General features: G+C 38.3%; 2 protein-coding genes across 2 annotated transcripts; both read left to right on the top strand.

Moving 5' to 3' along the window:
• The first annotated feature begins 295 nt into the window (after positions 1-295).
• On the top strand, positions 296-12586 carry tmc1 (transmembrane channel-like 1). The gene is made up of 20 exons (XM_079348318.1): positions 296-544; positions 1628-1651; positions 2068-2548; positions 2677-2853; positions 2942-3032; positions 3147-3228; positions 3399-3505; positions 3601-3699; positions 3829-3971; positions 4058-4202; positions 4303-4497; positions 6355-6534; positions 6615-6767; positions 7643-7771; positions 7936-8003; positions 8185-8424; positions 8496-8621; positions 8760-8838; positions 9339-9480; positions 11895-12586. Exons 1-20 carry the CDS (start codon positions 508-510, stop codon positions 12116-12118), a joined length of 2922 nt encoding a protein of 973 aa, XP_079204444.1. The 5' UTR covers positions 296-507; the 3' UTR covers positions 12119-12586.
• Positions 12587-15775: 3189 nt separating this feature from the next.
• tmc2b (transmembrane channel-like 2b) lies at positions 15776-27870 on the top strand. Its single transcript, XM_079348306.1, has 20 exons — positions 15776-15872; positions 16066-16107; positions 16280-16673; positions 19039-19188; positions 20166-20256; positions 20339-20420; positions 20500-20606; positions 20708-20806; positions 21621-21763; positions 22210-22357; positions 22582-22776; positions 22932-23111; positions 23923-24081; positions 24171-24299; positions 24785-24852; positions 25138-25377; positions 26194-26319; positions 26892-26970; positions 27065-27194; positions 27283-27870. The coding sequence occupies exons 1-20, from the start codon at positions 15827-15829 to the stop codon at positions 27498-27500; spliced, it is 2826 nt and encodes a 941-aa protein (XP_079204432.1). The 5' UTR covers positions 15776-15826; the 3' UTR covers positions 27501-27870.
• Positions 27871-27884: the final 14 nt, after the last annotated feature.

Here is a 27884-nt window from a genome sequence, read left to right as displayed (position 1 = left end):
CAGACATTCAGATACACGAAGTGTGCTGTATTTTTAATGTCACTTTTTAGTGAACCCTGGCAGCTGCTTTATGTGTTATAATTGCAAAACAAAGTCAGAGTGATGATCCTTGCACCAAGCCTGCTACTCTCATGACCCTTCATGTTTATCTTCATGAACACACACACCTGCATAAAGGCAGTCATAACTGTTTTGAATAATTAATCAATAGTGAAATTGCATGGCTCTAGGGTTTCCATGGTGTCATTGTCCCAGTTTCGGGTCGATTGGTTGAGAGGAAAAAGTGAACTTCTCAAGCGGGTTACTCATCATGTACCTGCCCTTCCACATCATTACACACAAACACGCACACACACCTATTTCCCATGGCAGTGTGGATAACCTGTGTCCTTCCCTATGAGGATGCAAAAGAGGGGAGACCACTGAAACGCTGTTACTTCATTCACGCTCAGTCCTCTGGAAGCTGGGGAGACTTTTTTTCAGAGGACGCAGGATCACGAGAGGGAGATGTCTCGGAGCAGTCTCATCACCTCTGAGAACGACAGTAAGTATATTTTCATGGCCAAACTGCTCTGTAAATTTTCACATTTGATGACTCTATTTTTTGTGTGCTATAAATTCAATTACATTTAAAATGTAACTTTACATCAACCAGTCTACAGTTGTTGTTAGTCAAATGAAGAAGGTTTGCGTTTCTGGTGTGTCATGATAAAGTTGGCAACTGATTTGAAAATATCTTACAGACACATCATCAATTTTTATTTACCAGAGCCAAAACAAACACATTTATCCATCTTTGCATCTTTGTCACTCAGTAGCATATTTGGGATGTGAACTCTGGCCTCTGGCTGTCTCAGTCCCTGTGAACTCAGCCTTGCCATCTCCCGTCATTAGGCCTTTGTTTGTCCCCTTTGTGCCCCTCTGCTGCACACAACCGTAATGATCCATGTGCTGGCCACTCCGGTTACATTAAGGACACACATCAAAGGGTGACTACATAAATATCGGTTCAATTTGTCAGTGGTCCTCTTTGTTTTCCTCTTTATTGCAGGACAATAGTGCCAGGCACACAAAGAGGTAGACCTGGGCTAAAGGGGTCAGGTTTTATTAAAGATATAAAGCCGAGGTCATCAGAGGAGAAGTGGACCTGGTATGTTATAGACAAACAACACTTAACAAATCACACATGACAAACATATAGAAAAACATAATCAATAATTGTATTATTTCAAATTCAAGCAGCATCACACATTGGAGCTGCATGAGCTTCAGTAAAACAAAATAAGGAGGGACAGCGACTGAGACTTATCTTTGTCATGAAAACAAGTGACTGTTTTCAAGTGCATGCTTTGTCATGAGAATGGACAGTATTCTTTTTTTTGATGTGGTTGCCTACAGTCAGTCAACATTTTTAAGCAACGTCTCATAATCTCCATGTTGATAACGCTATAAATGTATCAGATATACCGGTAGTATAAAGTTATAGTATAGTTGTAGGATTAGTAAATGTTGATATAATGAACAGGGGGAGTAATTTGAACTTGGTGTAAATCAAAATAAGGACAAATTAAAATATTTGTATTTTTTAAACGTTAATTTGTACAGATACATTATTTCTCTTCCACAGTTGAAATAGGACTGGAATTAACAGGTGAGTATCTACCTAATATAAATCACTACAGGTTCCTGTTGTTCAGCCCATATACTTATTATGTGATGTAGAATAACTTTAAACTAAACTTAAAAAACAGATGGATGAACTCTTAAGTTTGTTTTGTTTGTGTTACAGGGTATTTAGGGGAAGTGTTTTTTGTGTGTGTCAGAATCTGCACTGTCTCTGCGTCAGCAATACACATCTATCCCTGCAGCTCCCCTGCTTACAAAAGGCTTGACACATTCTAATGAGATATTGATAACAAACATCTGTAAAATCTGTTCAGAAATATATCATGGTTTGCATACTCAATAACAACTGAACTAAGTGGGACCTCTAATGCACTCATTTCATTTGATGTGTGTTCATGTGTATCGCAACCTCAAAGTAATAGAATATGTTAAACGCTACAGGTGCCGAGGATGAAGTTTCCACTTTGCAAGAGAAACATGAGAGAAAAAGACACAGAGAAAGAAGAAAGGATGGTGAAAGGGTGAAGAAGAAGAGACCAAACGTAAGGAGCAGAGAAGCATCTACAGCAGGAGAGGCCAAAGAGGAGGAATCACAGGCCCTGCCTCAAAAAAGAGAGAGGGGCAGGAGAATGAGGGAAAGGGGTGAGGAGAAGTATGCTAAAAGAAAAAGCAGTAAGGCAGAAAAAACGAGGAAGAATGTTAGAAATGAGAAAACAAGAAAAAAGAATCAGGAGGAGGAGGAGGAGGAGGAGGAGGAGGAGAAGGAAGCTGGTGGTCGAAATGCCAAGAGAAAAAAGAAACATGCAAGTGCCAAAGAGGAAGAGAAGGAGGAGGTTGAAAGTAAACATAAAGTTAAGGAGCAGACACGAGACGCAAAGGAGAAGAAGAAGAAGAAGAAGAAACACAAGAAAGTCGAAACAAGGTGACGTTTCATCCTAAAAATCCTGCTGGGGTAATCTGTGTAGTCATCTCATTCTATCAGCTTCTGTGAGTGTTTTCTGCTCCAATTGTTTAATGCACAAAGACATTAAACACTGCACTATCCCTCAGCTCAGAGCAGGACACAAGCATGGAAGACGACATAGACGAGGAGATGGAGGTCAGGCCAGAGTCTCTGACACCGGAGGAGCTGGAAAAACTGAAGGAGGCGGTTGACGAGAGGAAGAAACTGATTCAGGGACTGAGGGGGAAACCATGGCCCATGAAGAAGAAACTTGTGACTTTACGGTAAATTTATATTCATAGGCACTTGCAAGGATGATCTGCAAGTGCATCCGCTGTTTCAATTCATATCAAATCATTTTCTTTCCCTTAGGGAGTCACAGGAATTTGTGGAGAAATATGAGGGAGCTTTGGGGAAAGGAAAAGGAAGGAAACTCTATGCTTACAAGGTCATGATGGCGAAGGTTAGAAATCACGATCTGATTTAACATCGGTATTTAACAATAGAAGAATTTAAACAGTTTTATGATGAACAACAATTATATGATGCAGTTTATTTGATCAAATTTGTTTTACAGAAATGGATGAAATTTCAACGAGACTTCGAGAACTTCAAAACTGCCTGCATACCATGGGAGATGAAAATCAAGGAGATTGAAAGTAAATGTTGACTTACTGTTCAGAGATATTTTGCACATTATCTTAAGTATCCTTGACTTCAGTTTTTAGTAGAAAAGAGCCATGTCGTATTACTGTATGTGTAGCTCCAGCAGGTCTGATATCTCATCATTATTGCAGGTGTACCATTTCTTCTTTTGTTTCTGCCTCAGGTCACTTTGGCTCCTCGGTTGCGTCTTATTTTCTCTTCCTCCGGTGGATGTATGGCATCAACATGATCTTGTTTGGTCTTACCTTTGGCCTGGTTATGGTTCCAGAGGTACAGTACATGACGTTTATTTATTAGAAACAAATTACAATTTCTTTGTATTATTTTTATGTAATAACCTTCTCTGCCCCCCTGCTTTCTAACAGGCACTGATGGGCCGGCCGTATGGCAGCATCCCAAGAAAGACTGTCCCCAGGGCAGAAGAGGCCGGTGCCATGGACTTTGCTGTCTTATGGGACTTTGGAGTCAGTTAATTTAAGCGCACTCACCTCAGGCTATTTAGATAGCATTCTGTTGTGATCGGGACATATTAAAAATCTTTAGAAAAAATGTCTTGTTGAAGATCACCTAAACTGATGTTTCTGCATACACAGGGTTATGCTCAGTATTCAGTCCTTTTCTATGGTTACTATAACAACCAGCGTGCCATTGGCTGGCTCAAGTTCCGTATGCCTTTATCGTACTTCCTGGTCGGTGTGGGAACAGTGGCCTACAGCTACATGGTGGTTATAAGAACGTATGTTGATTATGACTACATACAATGAATGTATCTCTGTCTTACAGACAGACAGTTATATACTGAATCTGTATTTCTGTTTAAAGGATGGCCCGTAATGCTAATGACTCGGGGGTTGGAGACGATAACAGCTTTAATTTCAGCTGGAAAATGTTCACAAGTTGGGACTACCTGATAGGAAACCCTGAAACTGCAGATAATAAGTTTGCCTCCATTACCACAAGTTTTAAGGTCTGTCAGCAGACTGTCTGTGAACCAGTGTAGCATTTGACAACATTAACAGTATTTTACATGTATCTTTATCCTGTATATTCTCCATGTATCTCTATAGGAAGCAATCTTAGAGGAGCAAGAGAGCAGAAAGGACGACAACATCCACTTGACTCGTTTTCTGCGTGTCCTGGCAAACTTCCTGGTCTTGTGCTGTTTGGCAGGAAGTGGATACCTCATCTACTTTGTTGTCCGTCGCTCACAGAAGTTTGCCCTTGATGGACTGGATAATCACAGCTGGTGGGAGAGGAATGAGGTATTAATTATGAGTCACAAAGGATCAAAGAGGAAATGGATGAAATAATTTAGTAGTGGACAAGACTTACAGAACAAGTTCACAACAGAGTGACGTGGTTATCATAATTTAGCCTACAAATGACTAACATTGTCATAAGAGGAAAGTTTGAGTTATTCCGATTAACTACTATCACTCATGCTCAAACACTGTGTGTGCTTCTTAGGACGGCAAAAATGGAACGTTGTCAATGTCCATAGACAAAGGAGAACTCGTGGCTTCCCTGGTGCCCAATGTACACAAAATGAGTCCTCACCTCAATAGCCCCATGTTCTATCTCTCTAGCTCTGACAACCTAATAAAAGCCCAAGATGGCTTAAAGAAATAATCAGAATTGAAAACGAAATTGCATAGTTCCTGTAACAAGTGTCATGCATTGCAATACTTGCTCCTGTGTCGTGTGGTTGTTGCATCAGAACATAGTCTGTGCTGCAGGTTGTGTGTTAGTCTGATAAAAGGTTAACTGATATGACGACAGAATTATTTATGCTAAAACTATATCATTCATTACATTTGCCAAACTTCTATACTGCATAACTACTCTTTAATGATAATGACAAATATAATTCTTTGCTGTTTTATAGGTGACTAAAGATGAAAACACCATATTTATCTGTTTCATTGTGATGCAGATTATACATATTATTATGTTACTGGCAGTAAAAAAATATACAGACAAAATATATTAAAAAGAACAATAATAGTTTCTGTCACTAGAAGAGTCTGAAAAACTGTTTTAATGCCAAATACAATATTTTTTATATCAGTGATTGTCAGCCCCTCCCCTTATCTTTGTGGGAGACCGGTATAGACTGGTATAGTAATGACATATTTTTGTAGGCCAATCCAAAAAAATGGCGCTGGTGGTTCCTATGACAATTCGTCTATGGGATTTTTGCATTCGATTTTGGATCATTGCAGAAAATAAGCTCTGTTGTCAAACACACGTTTCTGATGTGTAGCTGTTTTGTTCAGCGGGATAATCTTTACAGATGAACAACATTTATTTGAAGTTTGAAGAGTTAATGCAGCCGAGAGAAGTAAAAAGCTAACGTTATGCTCTAGCGAACTACACAGCGGTCGGTTTATAATGACGTCACGACCGTTATGCTTCATCGATCTAATCAGTGGATTTGACAAGATAGCTAAACGTTAGCTAAATAAGTTGTTTATTAACCTAATATTTGCAAGAACACTGAAAAACATTACTAGAGGCTGTAAGGATGATTAGGGAGAGAGTTCCCGGCGTGATGACGTGTAATGTCTGCAACAACCACTGTAGTTTCAGTTAGCTACTCGTTAGCAACCGCCGTTTAAAGTTCACGTAAAAACTTTAAAAGTCACAAGTGGGTTCTTAGCTAACGTAGTTTATCGCGTCTAACAAAACATCAACATCTCTTTAGCTTGTGTTAACCACAGACCTTATTTCAGGCGTCTAAACACAAACCCATTCAAAATCCCCATTGACTTTTAGAGGTTAGAACCACGGCGCTAAAATGCTAACTCACTTCCTGGTTTTAGGACTCAAAACTACACCAGTCTATAACAACAGCACAATCAACAACAAAAGTTTTGTAGTATACATTTGGGTGTTTGATTAATCCTACTTTAGTCACTTTTCATCCATTCTGTTTGACCCCTAGAAATGACCTTTACTTTGCTGAATGATGTACATGCACACTTTACTTCATCATACAAAGATACAGACAGTCAGTCCAACTCTGACAAAAAGCTATCCTCGTAAAAGATTTCCTGCAGGTCTTCATTCATCTCATGTCATTTGAACTCTCATCAGTGTCGGCCTTGTATGTTTCTCAGGTGAACATGGTGATGTCATTACTGGGCATGTTCTGCCCCATGTTGTTTGATGTCATCAGCACCCTGGAAAACTACCACCCTCGTGTAGCCCTGCAGTGGCAGCTGGGTCGCATCTTTGCTCTCTTCTTAGGAAATCTTTACACCTTCATCATCGCACTCATGGATGAGATCAACCTCAAAGTGAGAGCTGGAGCATGCGGATGTGTGAGATACTTTTGAGTTTACCTGATGCTTAATTTGTGTTTGTATATGTTTTGCAGAGGGAGGAGGAAATGATAGTGAAATTTAATATAACCATGTGGGAAGCCAGTCTTTACAATGGTACAGTGTCAGAAAACAGTACAGCATTGCCCATCACTATCCAGCCTGCTGATGTTCCCAGAGGGCCATGCTGGGAGACCATGGTGGGACAGGTTAGTGTGCATTTTTGTGTTTTGTGTATTACTAAAGGTAATACAGTAAGGATTGACTCAAGCCAGAGTCCTGCTGTTACAGCGAGGTCTAGTTGCAATAGGGTGAACAGGAGGACTTGATTGTTAACCATGTATAGTCCCTCAGGGTTTTTATCAGAGACAGCAGTGCAGTGTCTAATTTTCCAGACTGGATTGGATCAAGTAGATTATTTTGATAGAGGAAGCCTAAGTTAAAACTCCAAAGTTTCCAATCTTGGCTCTGAAAAGGTGTAGTAAGACTGAACTGTACATTTGAACCTAAGATGCTTTACGAACAACTTAGGTCTGCTTTTAAAATAAGCATTTTTCATGTTCACCATCAAAGGCATTGTGATTACGATGGCTTAAAGAGGCTAGAGTAGATGCACTGTGGGTAGTTTGGGCGCTTTCATTTATGGCCTATACCTATTTTAGTATATCTTAACTCAGACAAACTTAGCTGATAAAGAAGGCAAAGGGAACAAAGGATTTTTAAAGTAAGGAAATACTGTCTTCATGCCTTTAGCAGAGCTTATTTTGCTATTGTAAAACACTATTTGCAGCACTTAAACTTGAGGAAAACAATAGTTTGGTTTATAGAACAACTGTTTATGATTGCTAAATTTTCTTTTATTCAATCAGCTTATATTGCACAACACCATTTCCTCCCATGATAATCTTACCAATACATCTTTCTTGATGAACACATACATGGCAGACAGTTCTGTCATTAGCTTTATTTAAGACTAGCATGGACATGCATGTTAAAAATGTGTTGACTTAAGGATAAAGTGGTATGGAAGAAAATGTGAATTCTGCAAGATGGTTATTATACATGGTTAATTTATGCTTTGCAGGAGTTTGTCAGGCTGATAATATCTGACACCATGACAACCTACATCACCCTGCTGATTGGGGATTTCCTGAGAGCTGTGCTTGTTCGTTTTCTGAACTACTGCTGGTGTTGGGACCTTGAGGCTGGATTTGTGAGTCATCTGTTCCTATTGCTTTTACCATTCCGCTGCATTTTCAAATGTGCAAATTATGATTTTTATTGCATATTAGAATCCTTCACCTTTCTCTCGAGGTAAATTAAAATGTTGGTTCTGAAAAAATGAGTCCCAACAGAGTAATTTTTGTCTTTACGAAGCCATCTTATTCTGAGTTTGATGTGAGTGGTAACGTTCTGGGCCTAATCTTCAATCAAGGAATGATATGGTAGGAAAAAATACTTTATTTTTCAAAATATAAGTTGCAAAAGACAAGTTAAGCATGCTGTAACTTTGGATTTATCATCTTCTGTAGGCTATATTTCTGAGGGGAAACCATGTATGATGATGATTAGCACTTGTGTTGTTAAGCGTCCTTAACAGACTTTTTGTTGAATATTTTCCTGCAGGATGGGAGCTTTCTACGCCCCCTGCCTGCCTGCCCTGAACGTCCTCCGCCTCCACGTGTCCATGTACTTGCAGTGCTGGGCTGTCATGTGCTGTAATGTGCCTCAGGAAAGAGTCTTTAAGGCCTCTGGCTCCAACAACTTCTACATGGCAATGCTCCTGGTCATCCTCTTCCTGTCCACTCTGCCGGCCATCTACACCATCGTCACCATCCCGCCGTCCTTTGACTGTGGACCTTTTAGGTAACAATGTCTGTTCAAAAGTATTATCATTTATATTCACTTGACTGGGATAATGCTTCTCTGGTCCTTAGTGGGAAAAAGCGTATGTTTGATGTGATCCAAGAGACCCTTGAGTCAGACTTCCCTGCCTGGTTTAGCAAAGTGTTCAGCTATGCCTCTAACCCTGGACTGGTGCTACCCTTTATGTTGCTAATGGTGTAAGTAACATTGAGCGTCACACTGCAACAATATTCAGTTATGTACAACTCAGGATATTTTGTATCAAAAAACCATTTCTAAAATAATGGAAAATTGAAGGGCCTATCAAGAAATTGATTTATTCTTGTATTTTTCAGATTGGCCATTTATTACTTGCAATCCACATCCAAAAGCTACAAAGAAGCTAACGTGGATCTGAAGAAAAAACTACAAACGGTAAATCAGAATCAAATTTCAGTTTTTCCTGGTCATCTGCGCTCATTATCAAGCACATTAATGTGTGGAAAAAAATGAATCATTTTCACATGTATAACACTTAGAGTAAGATAATCTAAAAATTGAGGAGGTTTCAAGTATGTGTCCTCCAGATTTTAATACATTTATGCAGCTTTGAAACTCCCCAACATTATATAGTTTCATAAATAGACTGACGTAGGCCATTTCAGTTCCTGTCCATAGTGAAAGCATAGTTGTATTTGTATCATGAATCCAGCAGAGAGCAGCAGAGTAACATCTCATATTCATCCAAAAGCAGTGGGTAGGAGCTGAACAGGTTGTCTCTGTTATTGGTCAAATACTAAAGATAAATAAAAGGAAATGTAGCAATTATCTGCATTCTTTGTCTTCCCTTTTATGTTGATCCTTTGTCATCAATTGAAATTGATTTGTTAATTTCTACATTTTAAAATTGTGCTCCATGATCCTTACCTTTCAAGCAAAATGAAGAGAACAAGAAGAAGAACAAACAGGCAGCCTTGAAAGCACAGATGGATCTAGAGGAGGCTAAAAAAGCCACTTCACATGGTGACGGTCAGGAGCATTTAAAGAACAACAATGGCTCATCAAAAGATCAGGAAGGTGAGGCTTCTAACAGTCATGAAATTAGAAATAAAGAAAGATGTCAGACAAACTCTTCATACTAATTTAAAAGATAAGTTCAACTTAAAGAGTTACCTTTGTTTTCAAACGATCGAAACTTAAAACTGACAAAATGGTAAAAGATCATGAGAGAAAGTAAAATATAACCTGAATACATTGAAAACACTCAACATAACTAAATACATACTTCCATTTGTTATAGTTCCTTTGTCTTAGATGTGTGTTACAAAGCACAATTGTCATTTCTTTGAAGATACAGTAGGTCTGCTTCGATACAAAGTAATTGCTCCTCTAGTCTATCACAGATTAAATGTGTTCAAGAGCAATTTATTTTTCTTTACTAGTTTATTTTATGCTTTAAGTCTTCAATATTCTTTTTTTGTTTTGGCTTATGCCAACAATTTTTTTCAATCAATTTATTTTAGTAGAAGCCATAGTGTTGTAGTTGGCTAACTTTTCCCACTGTTTCTGCTAACAACAACACTCATTTAACTAACTGATATAAGAGACTAAGAGTTCACATGCCAGCTCAGTCCACAGCAAAACAGATTCTTGTGTTGATTTAAACCAGACAGGTGTAGAAATTAAGTACCTATTGCATTAGTGTTTGTGTTTTTGCCATTTCTTCTCTACTCTGCTATTGCACTGTATATAGCCTGAAGATCACCTAATTCATCAAAAGAGCTGTCAATCATGGCCTTTATTTCTTTTTATAGATTAACATAATAAATACAAAAAAACTGCTTTAAATAAAAAAATGATTTGAAAACAAGTCAGCTACATTAAAATTAACTCTTCAGACAAAGCATGCAGGTTTGGTGTCAATCCATTGACATGTATTTTAAATTTTCCAGTGCAGTTTTTCCCATGTCAAAACTGTTAACGTGGTTTGCGACCTAATTTGAAGCCAGTCAGTAGAGGGAGCTTTCATTTTTGGCTTCACTTAAAGTGAAGTGTTGCACTGTCCATTCTTTATTCAATCAACCTTCAAACCCTTTTTGAATCAAGAATTGTGCAAAATGGGTTAGGGTTCCCCTCACTTGCTTCGTTTTAAATGGATTTGGGGGTGGAGCTCTTGACAGTGCACTAAACTAGATAGATAGATAGATAGATAGATACTTTATTGATCCCGAAGGAAATTCACCCAAATATAAGGGGTATATTTGGGTGGCAGTCGCTCAGTCCATGGGTTTGGAAACCAATGGTTGCTTGTTGAAGTGGTGCGGACCAAATCTGGATTTGTCTGGTAGCTGGAGAGATGCCAGACAACTTCCTGAGCACTGCCAGCTGTACTGAAAAAGAAAGATGCCTTTTGTCTGGATCCACTGCTGTCATGTCTTGAAGACATCAAGTCCTGGATGTCGTTGAACTTTTTAAAATTTAACGACAACAAAACGGAAGTGATGGTGTTTGGCCCGAGTGGCTCTGTTAAAACCCCCACTGTTGACTTGGGCCCTTTGGCACACTTTTTGAAGCCGACGGTCTCAAACCTGGGTTTTAAAATGGACAACGATTTTAAATTGGATCGGCAAATTGGTGCAGCTGTTAAGTCCAGCTTCTTTCACTTAAGGCGGCTGGCAAAGGTGAAGCCTTTTATTTCACAAAAGAACTTTGAAACGGTAATCCACGCCTTCGTCACATCTCGGCTGGATTACTGCAACGCACTGTACTTCGGAGTCAGCCAGTCCTCCCTCGCTCGGCTCCAGTTAGTCCAGAATGCTGCTGCTCGCCTCCTAACCGGAGCACGAAAGAGGGAGCACATTACCCCAATTCTGGCCTCCCTCCACTGGCTGCCTGTGCATTTTAGAGTTAATTTTAAGATTCTTTTATTTGTTTTTAAATCTTTAAATGGCCTCGCCCCACCTTACCTCTCTGAGCTGCTCCATCCCTACACTCCTGCCCGGTGCCTCAGGTCAGCTGACCAGCTGCTCCTGGAGGTACCGAGGTGCAAGCGGAAGCTCAGAGGGGATAGGGCTTTTTCTTTTGCCGGTCCCAAACTCTGGAACGACCTCCCTCTCCATATAAGACACGCCCCCTCACTGTCCATTTTTAAAACTCATCTTAAAACACATTTTTATTCTTTGGCTTTTAACCCAGCATGAGACTCTGTTCTTGTTTTAGTGTTTTATTGTTTTTATTGTTTTTATTGTGTTAACCCTGTTAGTGTTTTACTTATGTTTTATGTTTGTGCTCATGTATGTACAGCACTTTGTCACAGCCATGGCTGTTTAAAAGCGCTTTATAAATAAAGTTGAGTTGAGTTGAGCTCTTAATATTTGCTTGACTCTTGGGTTGAATTATCTATAAACTTGATCTAAAATGACATTCCCAAACCTTAATACATTGATACCCCCCCATAGGAAACGCTTACTTAATCATGTTTTTTCCTGTAGCAGACGGGGAGGAAAACAACGGAAATGGCCCAAGACTGTATCATGGTAGAAATGGAAGAAACCCCTCTGCTCTCAGTATTCAAAAATGTAATCTCCCAGCCACCAGTGCTCCTGTGCCAGGGTCACATCACCACGGCAACCATGGGGCTTCTGGTTACCTGCCTGGTCTCCCTCGGCAAAGTGAACCCAGGATGTGTCAGGTGCCGAGCCTGCAGAGGCACTGAGGGAGTGAAAAGCAGAATATATGCAGACATCACTTAAAATCAAGAACTTTAATGAGAAGTTCATACTGGGTTGTTCATACTAAAACTGATTTAGTTAGTGCTCATTGTATCCAAAATCAAACGTATTGATAGAATTGTGTTTTCATGTAAAAGAGCTCTGAATGTTTTCAATATGTGTTGTTTATCTGCTTATGAAATGCAAATTAAAATAGCAAAATTATGCTGTCTTTAAAATAGTGGAGCAGCTAAGTGCTTATTTTTGTCCCTTGATAAGAAAGTAAACATTTCAGTTGTTATGCCTCAGCGTCTTTTGAATCTGTAAATTGAATTTGAAGCTTAAATTGGAAAACCTTTTTTCATATTGATTCAGCTAACACTTCTCATTAAAAACAGTACACAAAGTAATTAATATTTGTCATGCTTCACTGAGTTCTCCATGTTCTGCTTGACCATATGTTTTTATACAAGAGCAGCTAATTAGTCCATGTCAATAATTAAAGGGGTGTTATTTAAACAGCTGATACCAACTTGGTGTATTAAAACTGTATTTCTTGATAATGAATGTATATTTGATTTGTTTTAAATATGTTTTTTAAAATGACATGACATGCTTGCAACTGTTGTAATCCTTAGTTGATGTTTCACTTACAGTATTTTAGTTGAATCATATTCAAAACAACATTAACCACACTGACATATATTCTGAAGGCCTTTTATTCTGACTCACACAGAGCAGTTGTCTCTGGACCTGTGACAGGGCCAAAGTATCAAACATTCATTTGACACGGAGGTCATTCAACCCAGATGGCCAGGTTTAAACAGATTGCTGTCATGACTTGCAAACCCAACTTAACCCCTCTTTTTTAACAGTAAAACATCTAGATACAACACACTGAGTGAACTCTGAGCTTGGAAAACATTTCCTTACTGGATGGTTTAAAAAAAAAAAAAAGAAAAAGTTATGCGCCACAAAAGGTTATACTTGAGCTTTGGTCAAACCCATTAATTTGTCTCCTGACCTTCATCATGTTGCATGGATTCTTGACTCCTATCATCTGATAACCAGACTGGCATATCAAGTCTCCTGATAACTAATTCTGCTTTGCACTTGCTGGACATGTTGAACATTCCTGTCAGTCAGCCTTTCATGTAGCTGTCAGTCAAATCTGAAAGTGACAGTGTTGCCTGATTAGCAAAATGTAATTTTCATGGAATTCTATATCTTTTTTGTCATTCAGAATCTTGATAAATTGAAATCGAATACACGTGCTATGTAAGGGTGGTAGGTATTATATCTTAATCATTTACGACAATTCAACTAGCTCATAATGCCATTCTCATCACATCACAGAGCCAATCAAATCCACTTCCATCGGTGCTCATGATCAATTCATGGCAGGTAATCATTAAATATTAATTCTGCAGTTATTTGAGAACTAGAGGAAGGAGATTGTCTCCATGGTTTATTTTTTCAACACAGGCCAAGAATTGTCAATCACATTATTTAATGACTACTGATGAGATGGTAATAGGGAGACAAAAGCTTCTATTAGAGACTTGGAGTCAGAAGCTGCCTCGCTCTTATTTATCAGGTAATCCCACCCGCCACCTGCCCACTGTATCACCCTTACTGGAGCTGTGTTTTTGGCTACATCCCAGTACCCTCCATGGTGGTACATTGTGATAGAAAAGTGAGTCATGACAGGTTGCAAATTACCGGATATCTCAATGTTTGCTGCACCATGACGCACATTACTTATTGAATAACAATAATAACAGAAATTAGTCAGTTATTGCAATACTATCTCTGGTTTAATTGTTTGATAGTGTTCCATTTTATTTTATGTTTCCTGCTTTCTGTGAGTTGAGCATATGATGAATGCATAAATGTGCCCAAGAAGCCCAGGCTCAAGTGAGAAAGAAAAATGAAGAGCAGTATAATAATAATACATTTGATTTAAAAACACCTTTCAAAACTTCAAAAGGATTAAAACAGCAAAGTTACAATTACATTGATAAAATTAACATTGAAAGACAAATGACAGGATGTAGTGGATTTATGAGACTGTAGGGGAATGATCAGACTGAATATGCCATAAGTATGAATATGACATCACACTAAAAAGCCAAGCCACGCCAATGCAAACAAATCTGTAAAATAATGAAAATAATAAAGCAAATATTTAAGCAGCTATTAGCTAGCACTTGACAACAGTTAGCACCAAGTTAGCAATCAACCAATTATTTTCTAACACAACTGTGTGATAGTGTTACACAATACAAATTTGTTTGTAGTGTACCTAAAAAAAATACAGAATAGAATACTACGACTAAGTATAAATACTAAGGAAATGATTTAAAGCTTTTCCAACTTGATAGTTGGCATTTTTACGCAAAAACACATTTCATGACCAGTTAGCTAACCTACTAAAACAGTTAAATTAGCAAGGTTTTTAAATGCTAATGTTAGCTGTTATCTAACAGACGTCTCCTGTTTCCTCTTTTATTATTTAAAAGGTCACATCTGACATTTCAACATAACCACACAGGTATCAGCTACATGTTAGAGGTTGAAGCACATGTGCCTGTGCCGAAAAAGAGACAGGCAACACTGTTCAACCCTTACTCTTAACTTTCACCTCTGTCTGTAGCCTAGTCTGTGTATACCATCAGCAATTAAAAAAAAAAGAAAAAAAGACTAAAGCAAGGATAAAGGGCAAGCTTTTTTAGTACAAAGTCATATTTACAGTCTATGCTACAAACCTTCATTTTTTTGTGTTTTCCCAATGAGCCTAACACAAAGACAGAATTATAGGCTATGCTTAAAATGTTGCTAAAGTTTCTTGATAATCTGAAATGCCTTATTCAAAAAGGCGTTGAGCCTTTTGCTCTTCCCCACTTACAGTGTGGCTTCACAAAGAGATTTCTTAATGGCTTCTTAGTGAATGGTAACAGAGACCAATAGCATTTTAGATTTATTTAGTAAATGTTTCCAATACAGAAAGACCTTAAAAATGGGAAACTATTTCTGAACAGTTTAAAAAGTTAACAAACCCCATTTTAATTAAATCCATTGAGGCTGAGTGAGAATATCGAAGGAGTAACGCTGTGTGCTATGTTTGAACTTCACTCTCAGAGGACAAGTGGACAACAGTATTTAAATACAGTGATGTGTTTCACTTTTCCCTCAGGGTTACTTAACGATTCATCTAACTTTGATGGGGCTGACTTTAAGTTTGCTCTGGTGTCCCCTTACAGAGTCACTGAGTGATGAGTAACCATCAGTTTGAGGTTTCATTATATCCCAATAATAAAAGTGTGATAATTTTTGAACAACCTTAAGAATTTGTTTGAACAGTATTAATGATCTTGTTTTGCAAGTTAAAATCAATTAACTTTTGATTGACAAGCCCATTGTGTGTCCGTTTTGTTTTCTCCCCGGCTCCTGATTATGATCTAATGGACTCCGTGTGTCTTTGCTGGTCGTCAAGGAGCTCAGCTTTTGAATAGAGGCACACCTGTTGCTGCATGTGTGTGTTAATATGAGACGGTGTGTGTATAAGTGTGTGTGTATTGGTTTTTTGACACAGGACCTGCACAGATGTGTCAGCTGCTTGTACAGAGTGTCTCATGGATGTGGAGGAATTAGAAGTGAGAACACAAAGTCGAGACAGAAAAGATCGGCAAAACTAACAGAGACCCAAGAATATGCCTCCAAAGAGGAAGGACGATGCTGTTATTAGAGTTGAAGATGGTAAGACTTTTTTTTAAAATGTGAATAGGCATATTATCCTGTAAACTTTAAAGAACTTTATTTTCTTCCCATTAATCTATAAATATATATAATGCCAAAGTAAAAGTATTTGTTAGCAGGTAAATATACTGTATATGATTTGAGATTTAACCCCTTCATTTTTATGTATGTTTTTTTTATTACCTGTCCACAGTTGGGATGGATGTTGATGCTGCGATAGATAGCGGAAGTGAAGGTGAGTTTTTATTATTAAAACTATCAATCTATAATAGTAAACATCTGTTTGTAAAGATAACTGTAGTTACTCTTCCTTCTGTCAAGCTGTTTTACAACTTTTCACTCAATTTCTTCTTGCACTACTGAAGGATTGATGTTTTAACTTAATATAAAATGTGTATTTATCACAGACGAGGCCAGAAGGAGAGCTAAAAACAGAAGAGCCAGAGTACAACGAAAAGCAAAACAAGTCAGCGACGATGAGGATGAAGAATATGAGGATGAGGAACCAAGGAGGAAAGGACGAAAGAAAAAGGCTAAGCCCAGGGACAGTGATGAAGAAGAAGAGGATGACAGCCGTAGCGTGAAGAGCAAAAGTTCAAGGACCAGGAGAAAAGCTGCTAAAGAGGAGAGTGAGGAGGAGAGCGATAACGACCGACAGAAGAAGAAAAAACGAGGGAAAGCCGTTTCTAAAGAAGAGAAAGAGGAACAGAATAAGGAGAGGAAGGGGAAAGTAAAGGGGAAAAATGGAAAGGACCAAGGTGGTGAGAAGGACAAGAAAAAGAAGAGTGGAAAGTTTAGCAGGTGCAGTATTCTCTGAGAGCTTTCTCTCACTTACCTGCACGCTCCACACAACTGTATGATTTTTTCCATTCAGTCTAAAGCTGTAACTCTGACTCTGGTGAAATCAGTTGTATTAATGACATGAACATAATTCAATTTTTCCCTATTACATATACAGTATTTCTGTTTTAATTGTTAAGGTAACATGGTGAATACGTTAAAGTCAAACAGACCTTTAGCTCCTCTTAGCTGGTGTACACAATTCACTCATGATTTACTTCTGGCTTAAAACAAAGGCAACAGGACCAAACATTCTGAATCACAAAAATGTCCTTATGTTTGACTCAACCGTTCGTGAGTTGGCTGCATTTTAAAAAACAAGTAACTATTGGTATTTCAAAAGAAGATTACGGCCACTGAAATACAATAATTTGGGTCCAGACTTCTGTATGGAATTCTGACGTTAATCTCAAAATTCTGACTTTGTTTTTATAATTCAATTTTGAGATTAAAGCATAGACTGTAAATGTTAATGGACAACGCTTGAGTGACGTCAACCATCTGTTAAGACAGGGGGCTCCAGAGGCTCTTTGACAGCCGATGCCATGCAGGAAATCCTGTCTCATCCTTACTTTCAGTCAACCGAACCACAGCCTTAGAGCTGAAGCTGAGGTGGGTTTTAAGCCTCTTGACGAACCGTTACATTGTGCCTACCTGTCAAACCTGTCAGCTACGCGCCTAACTATGAATAACATGTACTGTTTTCAAAATCAAAATTGAGCCGTTTAAAAAAAAAAAATCACCCCCCCGCATAGTGTGTGCCAGTGATGACAATTACTCATCAGAACTATTTTGTTTTTTTGTAACAAGCTGTTATGTTAATCTACACAACTTTTTTGCCAGTTTCCTAAGTTTGTCTTCTGGTGTACCAGCTTCAAGTGGACACTTGTGGAACTGCAAGTGGTTGATGCTTGAATTACAGTCAGAACTCTGAGTTTTTTTTCCCAACTAAAACATACAAAGATAAATTGACAGGTTTTACAGCTAGATAAGAGTAGGGTTTTTTTTAGGAAGGGTAGGTAATATGTATTTCAGGTAGATAAAGCTAATTCTCACATACATTACGGATCATCCAGCAAATGCAGTCCCTGAAAATATTTGAAGAACAAGCCCCATGTTTTATGAAATCTTCTTGTTGAAACTTTTGTCACACATCTTATCTTTTCCATTTTAATAAAATACAGAAGATCTTTAAGACATGCACATGTGAGAGGGAAGAGAGGGTGATTACCAACACAGCAAAACTGGCAGTAAAAACACTTTCTGGGAGTGCCTCAAAAGCCACCAGATCTGTTTTATATTTTGGAAGCTGTAGGTTAAGAGGGGGAATGTCAAAACAAGCTGTTATAGCAGAAGGCTTGAGGGGGACCTCTAAACTTTTAGAAATCATCTGGAAGATTTCCATCCAAAAATTAAATAGAGATGGGAAGGACCATAACATGTATGTTATTGGCGCTCGATGGCACCTGTCACAAGTGGGATCAATTTAAAGTCAGAATTCTAAAAACAAAGCCAGAACCAATTTTTTTTTTTGTTCAATGGCCCTAATCATCTTCTGTAATTTTCTGTCCTATTACAAGAGATAGTTTTAACTTATAGATAGTAGCAGCATTCCAATTTCAGTCCATGCACATCCTAAACCTGCACATTTAAATTGTTTCATATTGTAACTAATCCTTTGTATGACTGCAGGCTTTCCCCAGTTTGGCCATTCAAAACGAATGTTCATACCTTTGTGGGTAGAAATGGTCAGACTTCATACAAGCTCTTCTTGCACATCCTTAAAATGAGAGCATTGGTAGTTTCTTTGGAGGTTGTATCATGCATTACAATTGCTTGAATTAAAGCTTTCCCATTATGGTACCATGCAGAAGTTTGTCAGCATAGGCACATTTTTACTTTTTATGCAATCTCAGTGTAACAGGTGCAAGAATGTGTTCATTAGAACTTAACACAGAGCAAGTTGTGGCTGAAAGAAATTATGAATAATAGTAAGGTAAAAGTCATGTGCTTATAAGTCATATGCATTTAAGTCCTTATTTTGAACACCTCATTATGCACCAACGCACATTGCTTCACAGCAATAAATGTAAAACTGACAATTGAGTTAAAACTTTAGTCAAAGATATTTGAGATAAAATTTTAATTTTAATTAGCAAGAAACATGGACCTAACACAACTAAAAACTCTCATTTTTAAAATTAAACTTTGAGTGTCTATTTGTCACCAATTATCTGTGAATAGGAAACAAAATGTGGATATTGTAAGTATGTGTTGATGCTGAGGTCAAAGGCCACAGCATTTGACAGCTCTTTCCCTTTATCAGCTCCTCTTCCTCTTCTTCTGACTCTGATGACCAATCGCTGTCGGAAGGTGAGATCGAAGCCCTAAAGGAACAGGTAGAAGAGAAGAAGAAACTGATTGCTACTTTAAGGAACAAACCCTGGCGCATGAAGAGAAGACTCATAATGCTAAAGTAAAGAGAAAGTCTTGCAATCATTTCACTCAAAACTTCTGCCTGCTTTGCTCCTTTTTTTTTTTTTTTTTGGTTTGATGTTGTCCTTTTAATCCTTTGCCTACCATCACTCATGTCATGTACATGTGATGTCGATCTTGCATTATTAAAACTTTTTAAATTTGGCTTTAGAGTTTTGGTACTTTTCTTCTTCTTCTTTGGTACTTCTGTAAATTGTGGATACACAAAGAAAGATGTGCAGGTTTCTTATGACCCTTAATTATCAAATTGCAAATCAAGGTTATAACACTTCTAGGACACACAATATTTGTACTGTAGAACTCAACTCTGCCTTGAATGACACACAAAAGGACTTTTTTGGTGCAGCATGCCAGGAATATCAGATTAATGACAATTTCTCAGATGTACATTATTCTGCTCACACACACACACACACACACACACACACATATATATATATATATATATATATATACACACACACACTGTATAATACCTTACATTTAACTCCTTTACAAACCTCTGAAAATAATTACATGCATCGATTGTTCAAAACAATTACCTATTAATGTTACAATACACAGTTGCAGTTGATATGTTCATCTTTATGTTACAAGACTATAAACATATCTGGCTAGCTTGGCAGGGAAAGGGCTAAGCGTAGTTCAGTGACTCTGTCTGTGTACTCTGTGAGTACGTTTCTTTATGTACAGATCGTTGTAAGTAAGGGAACTGGATAGGTGCACTGCCATAACTTTTTCATGAGTCTGACACTGTTTAATGCATGTTGTTGTGGTTGATTGACACACTTGCTGTCAAGTCCTGATACTTACACTGCATATTGTGTATCATTAATCAGTAAACTATCCAAATTCTGAAGCTTTAACAACCTGGTATCTATTTTTTAAATGGTCAATCCTCTTGTGGTTTCAGTGAATTTAATTGGTTGGTGTTTGTGTTTCTCTGACTGTTTTTAGAGAGGCTCAAGATTTTGTTGAGAAATTTGAAGGAGCACTTGGTAAAGGTAAAGGCAGGAAGCTGTATGCGTACAAAGTCATGATGAGCAAGGTAAAATGCTAAAAAATAATTCAAACATTTTGATAAATTGAAACTGTTATAGTAACCGTTATGTGCCTTTTTTTTATTTCAGAAATGGATCAAGTTTAAACGTGATTTTGAGAACTTCAAAACAGCCTGTATTCCCTGGGAGAGGAAGATAAAGGATGTGGAAAGTTGGTATAACCATATCTGAATTGATTGTTAAAATAACATGTAGGGTTTCTAAGTGAAATTGTGTTTTCCTAATTGCAGGTCACTTTGGATCATCTGTGGCATCGTATTTCATCTTTCTGAGGTGGATGTACGGACTGAATCTGGTCCTGTTTGGGTTCATGTTTGGCCTGGTGATTGTGCCTGAGGTACTGTCTCCTTCTCAAATGATGTTAGCAGTTAGCTGATGTAGCAGATACTAACACGTTTTCTCCCTCTTTTTTCACCTTCCCATATCCTCTATGACTAGCTCCTTATGGGTCTTCCATACGGCTCCATTCCCAGGAAAACGGTACCTCGAGATGAGCAGCCCACAGCCATGGACTACTCTGTGCTCTTCGACTTTGGAGTAAGGATTTTAGCTTAGGCTATTTATTATCTTTTACTTATGTTATGTCAAGACCATAGGTTGACAATATTACTAAAGCATGTGAAAGGAAGGCAATGTTTCAAATACTAATGTAGGATTTTTTAAGCCATCACAGATGAAGGGATTAAACAGTTGGTTGGTTCCATTTATAGTTCCAGGAGGATAAACCTTAATCGCTGTGGTGATCCCATAACTTTAAATTCTTTAAATTTCCACTAAGACACTGCCTAGGTACTACCACAAGCCTCCTCTGCTCTTTGAGTATTGTGCTCATCAGCAAGCATGCCAGCATGTTTGCAAGCTAGACTCAAAAGATGAATATGATAATTAGCATACCATAGTAGCCTGTTAGTATCTTCATTGTTATCACATTAGGCATACTAATATTAGCATTTATCTAAGCACTACTGTGACATCAGAGAGAGAATGACAATTGTAGAAAACAGTCGGGTAGGGTTAGAGTTAGGGTCCGTTTTTGGACAGAAATCTTCCAGATGATTAGGGTCTCCTAACCAACAACTCACAACTCACTTATGGAAAGCTCAAAGTTATGAATATTTAGGGCCATACATCTTTAATTAACCTGCTGGTTCTCATGAGCTAATTTGAGTCCCTGCAGTTTCCCATTCCTCCTAATTTGGTCACCACATTCTCCAAAATGTCAAAGTGACAACTCAAAGCTTCGAAATATTAATACTCAAAATAATGATGATGTTGGTGAGCTATTGTTTACTTCTTATATACAGTCTAAGGTCTATGAGTGTTTGTTTATATTTGCATAACTCATCAACAGGGATACTGCAAGTATTCCTTTTTGTTCTATGGCTACTACAACAGTGATCGGACCATTGGGGTGCTGCAATTCAGACTTCCTCTGTCATACCTGCTGGTGGGAGTTGGCATCTTTGGATACAGCCTGATGGTTGTCATAAGAACGTAAGGCAAGACACACACATTTTGACAGTATCATCAATAACACCCACGGAAATATTTTTAGTCTGTTTCATAGGGATATTTCTAGCACCTAGTTTCCCAGTCGACTCAAAATCATGTTTCGGTCTTCCTTGTATCCATACGCCTTTGCTGCAGTAGTCGAGTCACCAAAACCTCAAGTCCAAAGAAGAATTCTGAGTGCGGTCTTAGACGAGTTAATTATGTTAAATGCTTCTAGCTAAGCTAGAACATTCTGTGAGTCCGGGCTGTGGCGTACTATGGCAGTATATGGAAGTATCCACTAACCGGTGCTACAGCTAAAACTAGTGGTGGGTTGCTGTGTTACAGCTTAGACACAACATTTGACCAGCATTGTGGACCTACAGTGCAGACTTAAGTCATGCACACCCATACCCTGTTATGTGGTCTTATCTTCTTTTCCTTCTCAGGATGGCTCGTAATTCAAATGAAGGGGGGGATGGGTCAGAGGAGGGAGAGTTTACCTTCAGCTGGAAGATGTTCACCAGTTGGGACTACCTGATAGGAAACCCTGAGACTGCAGACAATAAGTATGCCTCCATTACAACCAGCTTCAAGGTTAGCAGGTGTGTGTTGAACTGTGTGTGAATCCATTGAACCTAAACTCCTCAACAACAGCAATCTTGACAGACCAGGATGTGAAGTTTAGCCAAAACAGTTATATTTTTAGGACTTTAACATGTTACAAATAAGAAATTTAGACCAGGGAAGCAATGTGTGAACACATAACAATGTTATTTGTAATTTGCCCGTCAAACTGGTTTAATTTTGCCCGTTTGTAGGAATCCATTGTAGATGAACAGGAGAACCAGAAAGATGAGAACATCCATCTACGCCGGTTCCTTAGGGTTCTGGCAAACTTTTTGATCCTGTGCAGCCTAGGAGGCAGTGGATATCTCATCTACTTTGTGGTGAAACGTTCTCAGGAATTTGCTAACGTTAACAGCTCAGAGCTCTCGTGGTTTGAAAAGAACGAGGTATGTCAAAGCTAAACCTTTTTATTTTTCTACCCTTTGAGTTTATAGTCTTTCATGTTAAGAGAAAACAAGAACCTCTGAAAATTAGGAGACATGAGGAAAATAAAGGAAAAACCATGTTTCTAACTCCACTATTGTCCTGCTCAATGTGTCAGGTGGAGTTTGTGATGTCTCTTCTTGGCCTGGTGTGTCCTCCTCTGTTTGAGACAATTGCAGAACTGGAGGACTATCACCCTCGTGTTGCCCTTAAGTGGCAGCTGGGACGAATCTTTGCCCTCTTCCTGGGAAACCTTTACACTTTCCTTTTCGCCTTGTTTGATGAAGTTACTGCCAAGGTATGTCAGAAAAGCCAGTAGGCCTCTGTGTTATTTTGTGTCATTTCCTGAATCTTCACCTTTTAAGCAAATGTTTTTGCACTGATATGCTTGCAGTTGGTCAGTAAGATGAGAAGATCAAGAGATTTATTGCCTCTTTCAACACTGCAGCCAGCAGTCTGTTAGCCTACACTAGTTTAGCACAAAGACAAAGATACAATTTAAAATAGCTAATCTAGCTACATGATCTTGTTTGTTTAATCCATATAAATCATTTGATAGGATATACAATATCTATTTTACATACAAATGTGCAAGTGCAAAATTTTGCAGTCTTTTCATACGAGCTGTTTCCACTCTTTGTGCTAAGCTAAGCTAACTGACTGTATTTCATATTGTCAAGATGGATGTGAAAGTGCTATCGATCTTATAAATCGATAGCATTTCAAAAATTCAAAAACACTTTATTTATTTCAAGCCTACAAATAATATATATTAACTTAAAGGGCAACATGGTTTGTTTCTCAGCCAGATGGTTGGTGATTTGATCCTCAGCCTGCATGTCCAAGTGTCATTAGGCAAGACACTGACCCCACAGTTGCCCCAAAGCCATATTCATTGCTAATTGATCATTGATCCTGAGAGGCAGAACATTATAGAGCATGCCTCAGCTGTCAGTGTGTGAATGTTTGTGAGAAAAGGTGAATGTGAAATGTAGTGTAAATGGCCTTTCAAGTTAGAAGATTAGAAACACATAGTACAGCCTGTCCATGTGTGTGTGACATATTCATTTAGATACATTTTAGTGTATGAGTTCATTTTCCCCCCTCAGTTGGAAAGTGAGAAGGCAATCAAGAATGCCACTGAATGGGCTTTAAATCAGTACATTGCCAACTACAGCTCCCACTACAACACAACAAACGTGCCTCCTCCGAATATTGACCCAGCTGATGTCATCAGAGGACCCTGTTGGGAAACTGCTGTGGGAATAGTAAGTATAATTTCAGAGCCTTATCATAAAGAAAAAACACAATTTCTGAGCTAATTGGCCTGTTTGTGTTTGTTTCTTATGCTGTGTAGGAGTTTGTGAAGCTGATCGTATCAGACATGCAGGTTTCCTATTTAACCATTCTGATCGGAGACTTTGTACGAGCCCTCCTCGTGCGCTACTTGAACTACTGCTGGTGCTGGGACCTGGAGGCTGGGTTTGTGAGTGCTCACAGTGTGTGTGTCAGTGGGTCAGTCTGGTTCCTGGAAGTTGTTTACTGTTGTTTGTTTGGTTACATCAGGTAAAAAAAATTTAATAAATTATATAAATGTTTTTAGGTGTAACCTTTGTGAACTGGTTGTTACCTGAAAACTATCCAACAGAACACTACACAAGAAACCATGTAAGATGAAAATTAAGAGTGACATTTCAGTACAACTAGCCATGTTGTTCAGTTATTATTTTTTGACAATGTGTTTGTATAACTCAGTTTGTATTGGATCCAAGTCAACCTGATACGCCACACTGACATCCGGCAAGACAGCTGATCCCTTACATTCATTTAAACAGGACACCGCAATGAGAACTTAATTACAGAGACAGCGAAGAAGGGCGGAAGACATAAAGAGAAAGAAGCAAATGCAAAATGTATCAACCCAGTTGACTTCATAAGCATGTTAACCATGTTTTTTGGGGGGGTTTTCAGCCTTCATACGGAGAGTTCGACATCAGTGGAAATGTGCTCGGACTCATCTTTAATCAAGGAATGATATGGTGAATGAAAACATAAGCTTTTTTTAATTTTTATTTATTGGAGGATTTATCTAGCTCATTAGTCTTGGAGGACAAATGATTTGTCCTCTGTTACAAAACAGCACATATTCCTGCATTTACAAATAGATGCGTAAATTGTTGGACTGTTAATATCAGAGCCACATCTTATTACTTCAAAATACCAAACAGAGACTAATTACATTTAACTTAATTAATGGTTAAGAAGTTGAAAGTATTTTCTAAATAGTGACGCTAAACTTGTTTTGTTTTTTGTTTTTTTCTCAGGATGGGAGCGTTTTATGCTCCAGGTCTGGTGGGTCTGAATGTTTTGCGTCTTCTGGTGTCAATGTACTACCAGTGCTGGGCCGTGATGTGCTGTAATGTTCCTCATGAGCGGGTTTTTAAGGCATCGCGGTCAAACAACTTCTATATGGGAATGTTGCTGCTTGTGCTGTTCCTCAGCCTTCTCCCTGTTGTTTACACCATCATGACTTTGTCCCCATCCTTTGACTGTGGACCGTTCAGGTCAGTAAGAAAGAAGGAGACTAAAATGGTATACTGAATTATGATGAATTATAAAATAATCTCACAAAATTAGATTGTTCCGATAGTTCTTCATGAGTTTATCTGCATCTTAAAATTATGGCCCTATAGATAGCATTTAACATTTTCACTCTGCTAGTGAACATTTTCTGTCATATTTCTATCTTTCCCCCAAACAATTGGATGGATTTTAATGGCATTGTGCATAGACAAGTTTCTATATGCCCTAATGTGAAACAAATAAGGCTAATTCCTTTCAGCTCATACTCACTGCAAATATCAGTGTGTGTTATTTTAGAGAAACACAATACCTAAATATTTCTAGTAGAATGCATTTTGTTTTTTTGTTAGCATCCTTTCATTAGCATTTAGCTCAAGAGTGCCAAAGTAAAATAGGCTATCTTCGAGCCTCTACCATGGCTATGTCTTGTCTATGATGCAATTTCACATGTCCATCTCTAGTCGCCTAAGCCATTTTCTATGTAACCGAGGTAGTTATACTTTGTGTATATTTGTTTCATTACAATTTCAAAAGGAATATTTAATGTAGTATAAAAATAAGTTTGACTTACTGTAGCCCTTGTTGACAGCACTCAAAAGAAAATCACAGATTAGTATATTTGTTGGCTTCATTTCCAATGTACTGCTTAAAAACACAAACGTATTAGCAGGATGAACCTTACACCTTCTGGTCCTTTAACAGGTTTCTAAAGCACAACAACATGACTATACCACTCCTAAATCTTCTATTTCAATGTGATGGTAACTTATTAACCAACATTAATCCCCCTCCTCCAGTGGTCAAGAGAAGATGTATGATGTGGTCATGGAAACTATAGAGCAGGATCTACCAGCCTTTATAGGGAACATTTTTGTATATGCAACTAATCCTGGACTCATCATGCCTGCTGTCCTCCTCATGGTGTGAGTATCATTCAGTTGTTATTTAAATACTTTTCTACAAATGACTCATTACAATGTACAGGAGATGAATGCAAAAGTAATCAACATGATCTAGTCTCTCTCGTAAAGTGTGACCACACAAAACAACTGTACAGTACCATGGTTAAACATCTACATCTTTTATGTATTTTACACACTAACTGGATTGTGTGCATGTCTAGATTGTCTGTTTAGTTACAGTTTCTTTTTAAATATTGTCATGACAGTGAAATTGTAAATGAAAATGTTCCTGTCCGAGATGAAATTGGAAGCAATTTCTTGTATGCAATTGCTCCCATTGTGTCTCATCTTGTTCCACCACAAGGGGGCACCAGCACCAGACTCAGACATACTGGAATATCTGCTAAATAGTCCAATTTGTCTATGTTGTGTTTAAATTAGACAACAAATAAGATAATAAAAATGCCAGAATCAGTGGGTGCACTAGTTGAAAGTTAAGTCACCTTGAGGCCCTCTCGTTAGAATATTATTTACTGGTCTAAAATACTGCACCAATTATAATGACTGTCACCTCTCTGTATGCTGTTAAACAGGTTAGCCATCTACTACTTGAACGCCGTGTCAAAAGGTTACCAACAAGCTAACATGGACCTTAAAAAGAAGATGCAAATGGTTTATAGTGCTATTGATTCTCTCATTATTTTTCATTCTTCGCAGTTTATATTTGAAAAACTGAAGGCTCTTGTTTTATTATTGCACTCTTTAGGCTCGGGATGAGGAGAAGAACCGCAGGAACAACAAGGATAGTACTAATCAAGTAATGAAAGACTTAGAGGACCTGCTTCCAGACAAGTCTTTGATACCTCCTCCTGCTGAGGAAGAGCCCCCCCCTCCTGGTACACACACTTACACATTCCTGCATTTTTTGCACCTGAACTTTGAGGAAGGCCTCACCATTTGTTTTGCTTACTATCTGTCTCTTAGATGATGTGGTCGAGAAGGGCAGCAAGTCCCCTAAAATTAGGCCAGGTGCAGCAGGAAAAGGGGTTAAACTACAAAAAGATGTGTCATTGGCTGCCACAAACCCCAGAGCTCCTGTTAACCGTGCCCCGGGCCCACGGAGAGCCCCTCCAGGAAATGTCAGAGGGCCTCAACCTGGACCTGGGAGAGGAAGAGGTCGGGGTGGGCCTCCGAGACATTAAAAGTTATGATTCTTGGACTGAAATCCAACAGATAACAACCAGCCTCTGTTGACCCCTAAGGTCATATTCCTACTATTTGTGCCACTAAAAAAAACACATTTTATAATTCTATAAATAGTAATAGAAAATGATATCCTCACATGTGGTTGCCTTTATTATATTAGTATTTTACACATGCCAATTCATAAGATATTAGATTACACACGATATTAGCTCAACAGGAGCACACCAGTGTCCACTTGTAGGAGGAGGATTAATCTGGACACAGGATGGAACATTTATCCATGTTTACTTGTGAAGATAGCAACACATACATTTATACAACCTGCTCTAACTCCAGTACAGATAAACTTTGCAAGTCTACACCAGAGCAGTCTCTGTACA

Source organism: Symphodus melops, assembly GCF_947650265.1.
Source record: "Symphodus melops genome assembly, chromosome: 1".
NCBI classification, from domain to species: domain Eukaryota; kingdom Metazoa; phylum Chordata; class Actinopteri; order Labriformes; family Labridae; genus Symphodus; species Symphodus melops.
Note: the sequence above shows the minus strand (reverse complement) of the source record. Positions and strands in the feature narration are given on the sequence as shown.

Excerpts from the sequence above, each read along its gene's own strand:
- tmc1 (XM_079348318.1), top strand. The coding sequence starts at position 508 with ATGTCTCGGAGCAGTCTCATCACCTCTGAGAACGACA. Across the intron at positions 8,622-8,759 it reads CCCTTTATGTTGCTAATGGT|ATTGGCCATTTATTACTTGC; the intron begins GTAAGTAACATT and ends TGTATTTTTCAG. Across the intron at positions 8,839-9,338 it reads TGAAGAAAAAACTACAAACG|CAAAATGAAGAGAACAAGAA; the intron begins GTAAATCAGAAT and ends TTACCTTTCAAG.
- tmc2b (XM_079348306.1), top strand. The coding sequence starts at position 15,827 with ATGCCTCCAAAGAGGAAGGACGATGCTGTTATTAGAGTTGAAGATG. Across the intron at positions 16,674-19,038 it reads AAGAGTGGAAAGTTTAGCAG|CTCCTCTTCCTCTTCTTCTG; the intron begins GTGCAGTATTCT and ends TCCCTTTATCAG. Across the intron at positions 24,300-24,784 it reads GGGACCTGGAGGCTGGGTTT|CCTTCATACGGAGAGTTCGA; the intron begins GTGAGTGCTCAC and ends GGGGGTTTTCAG.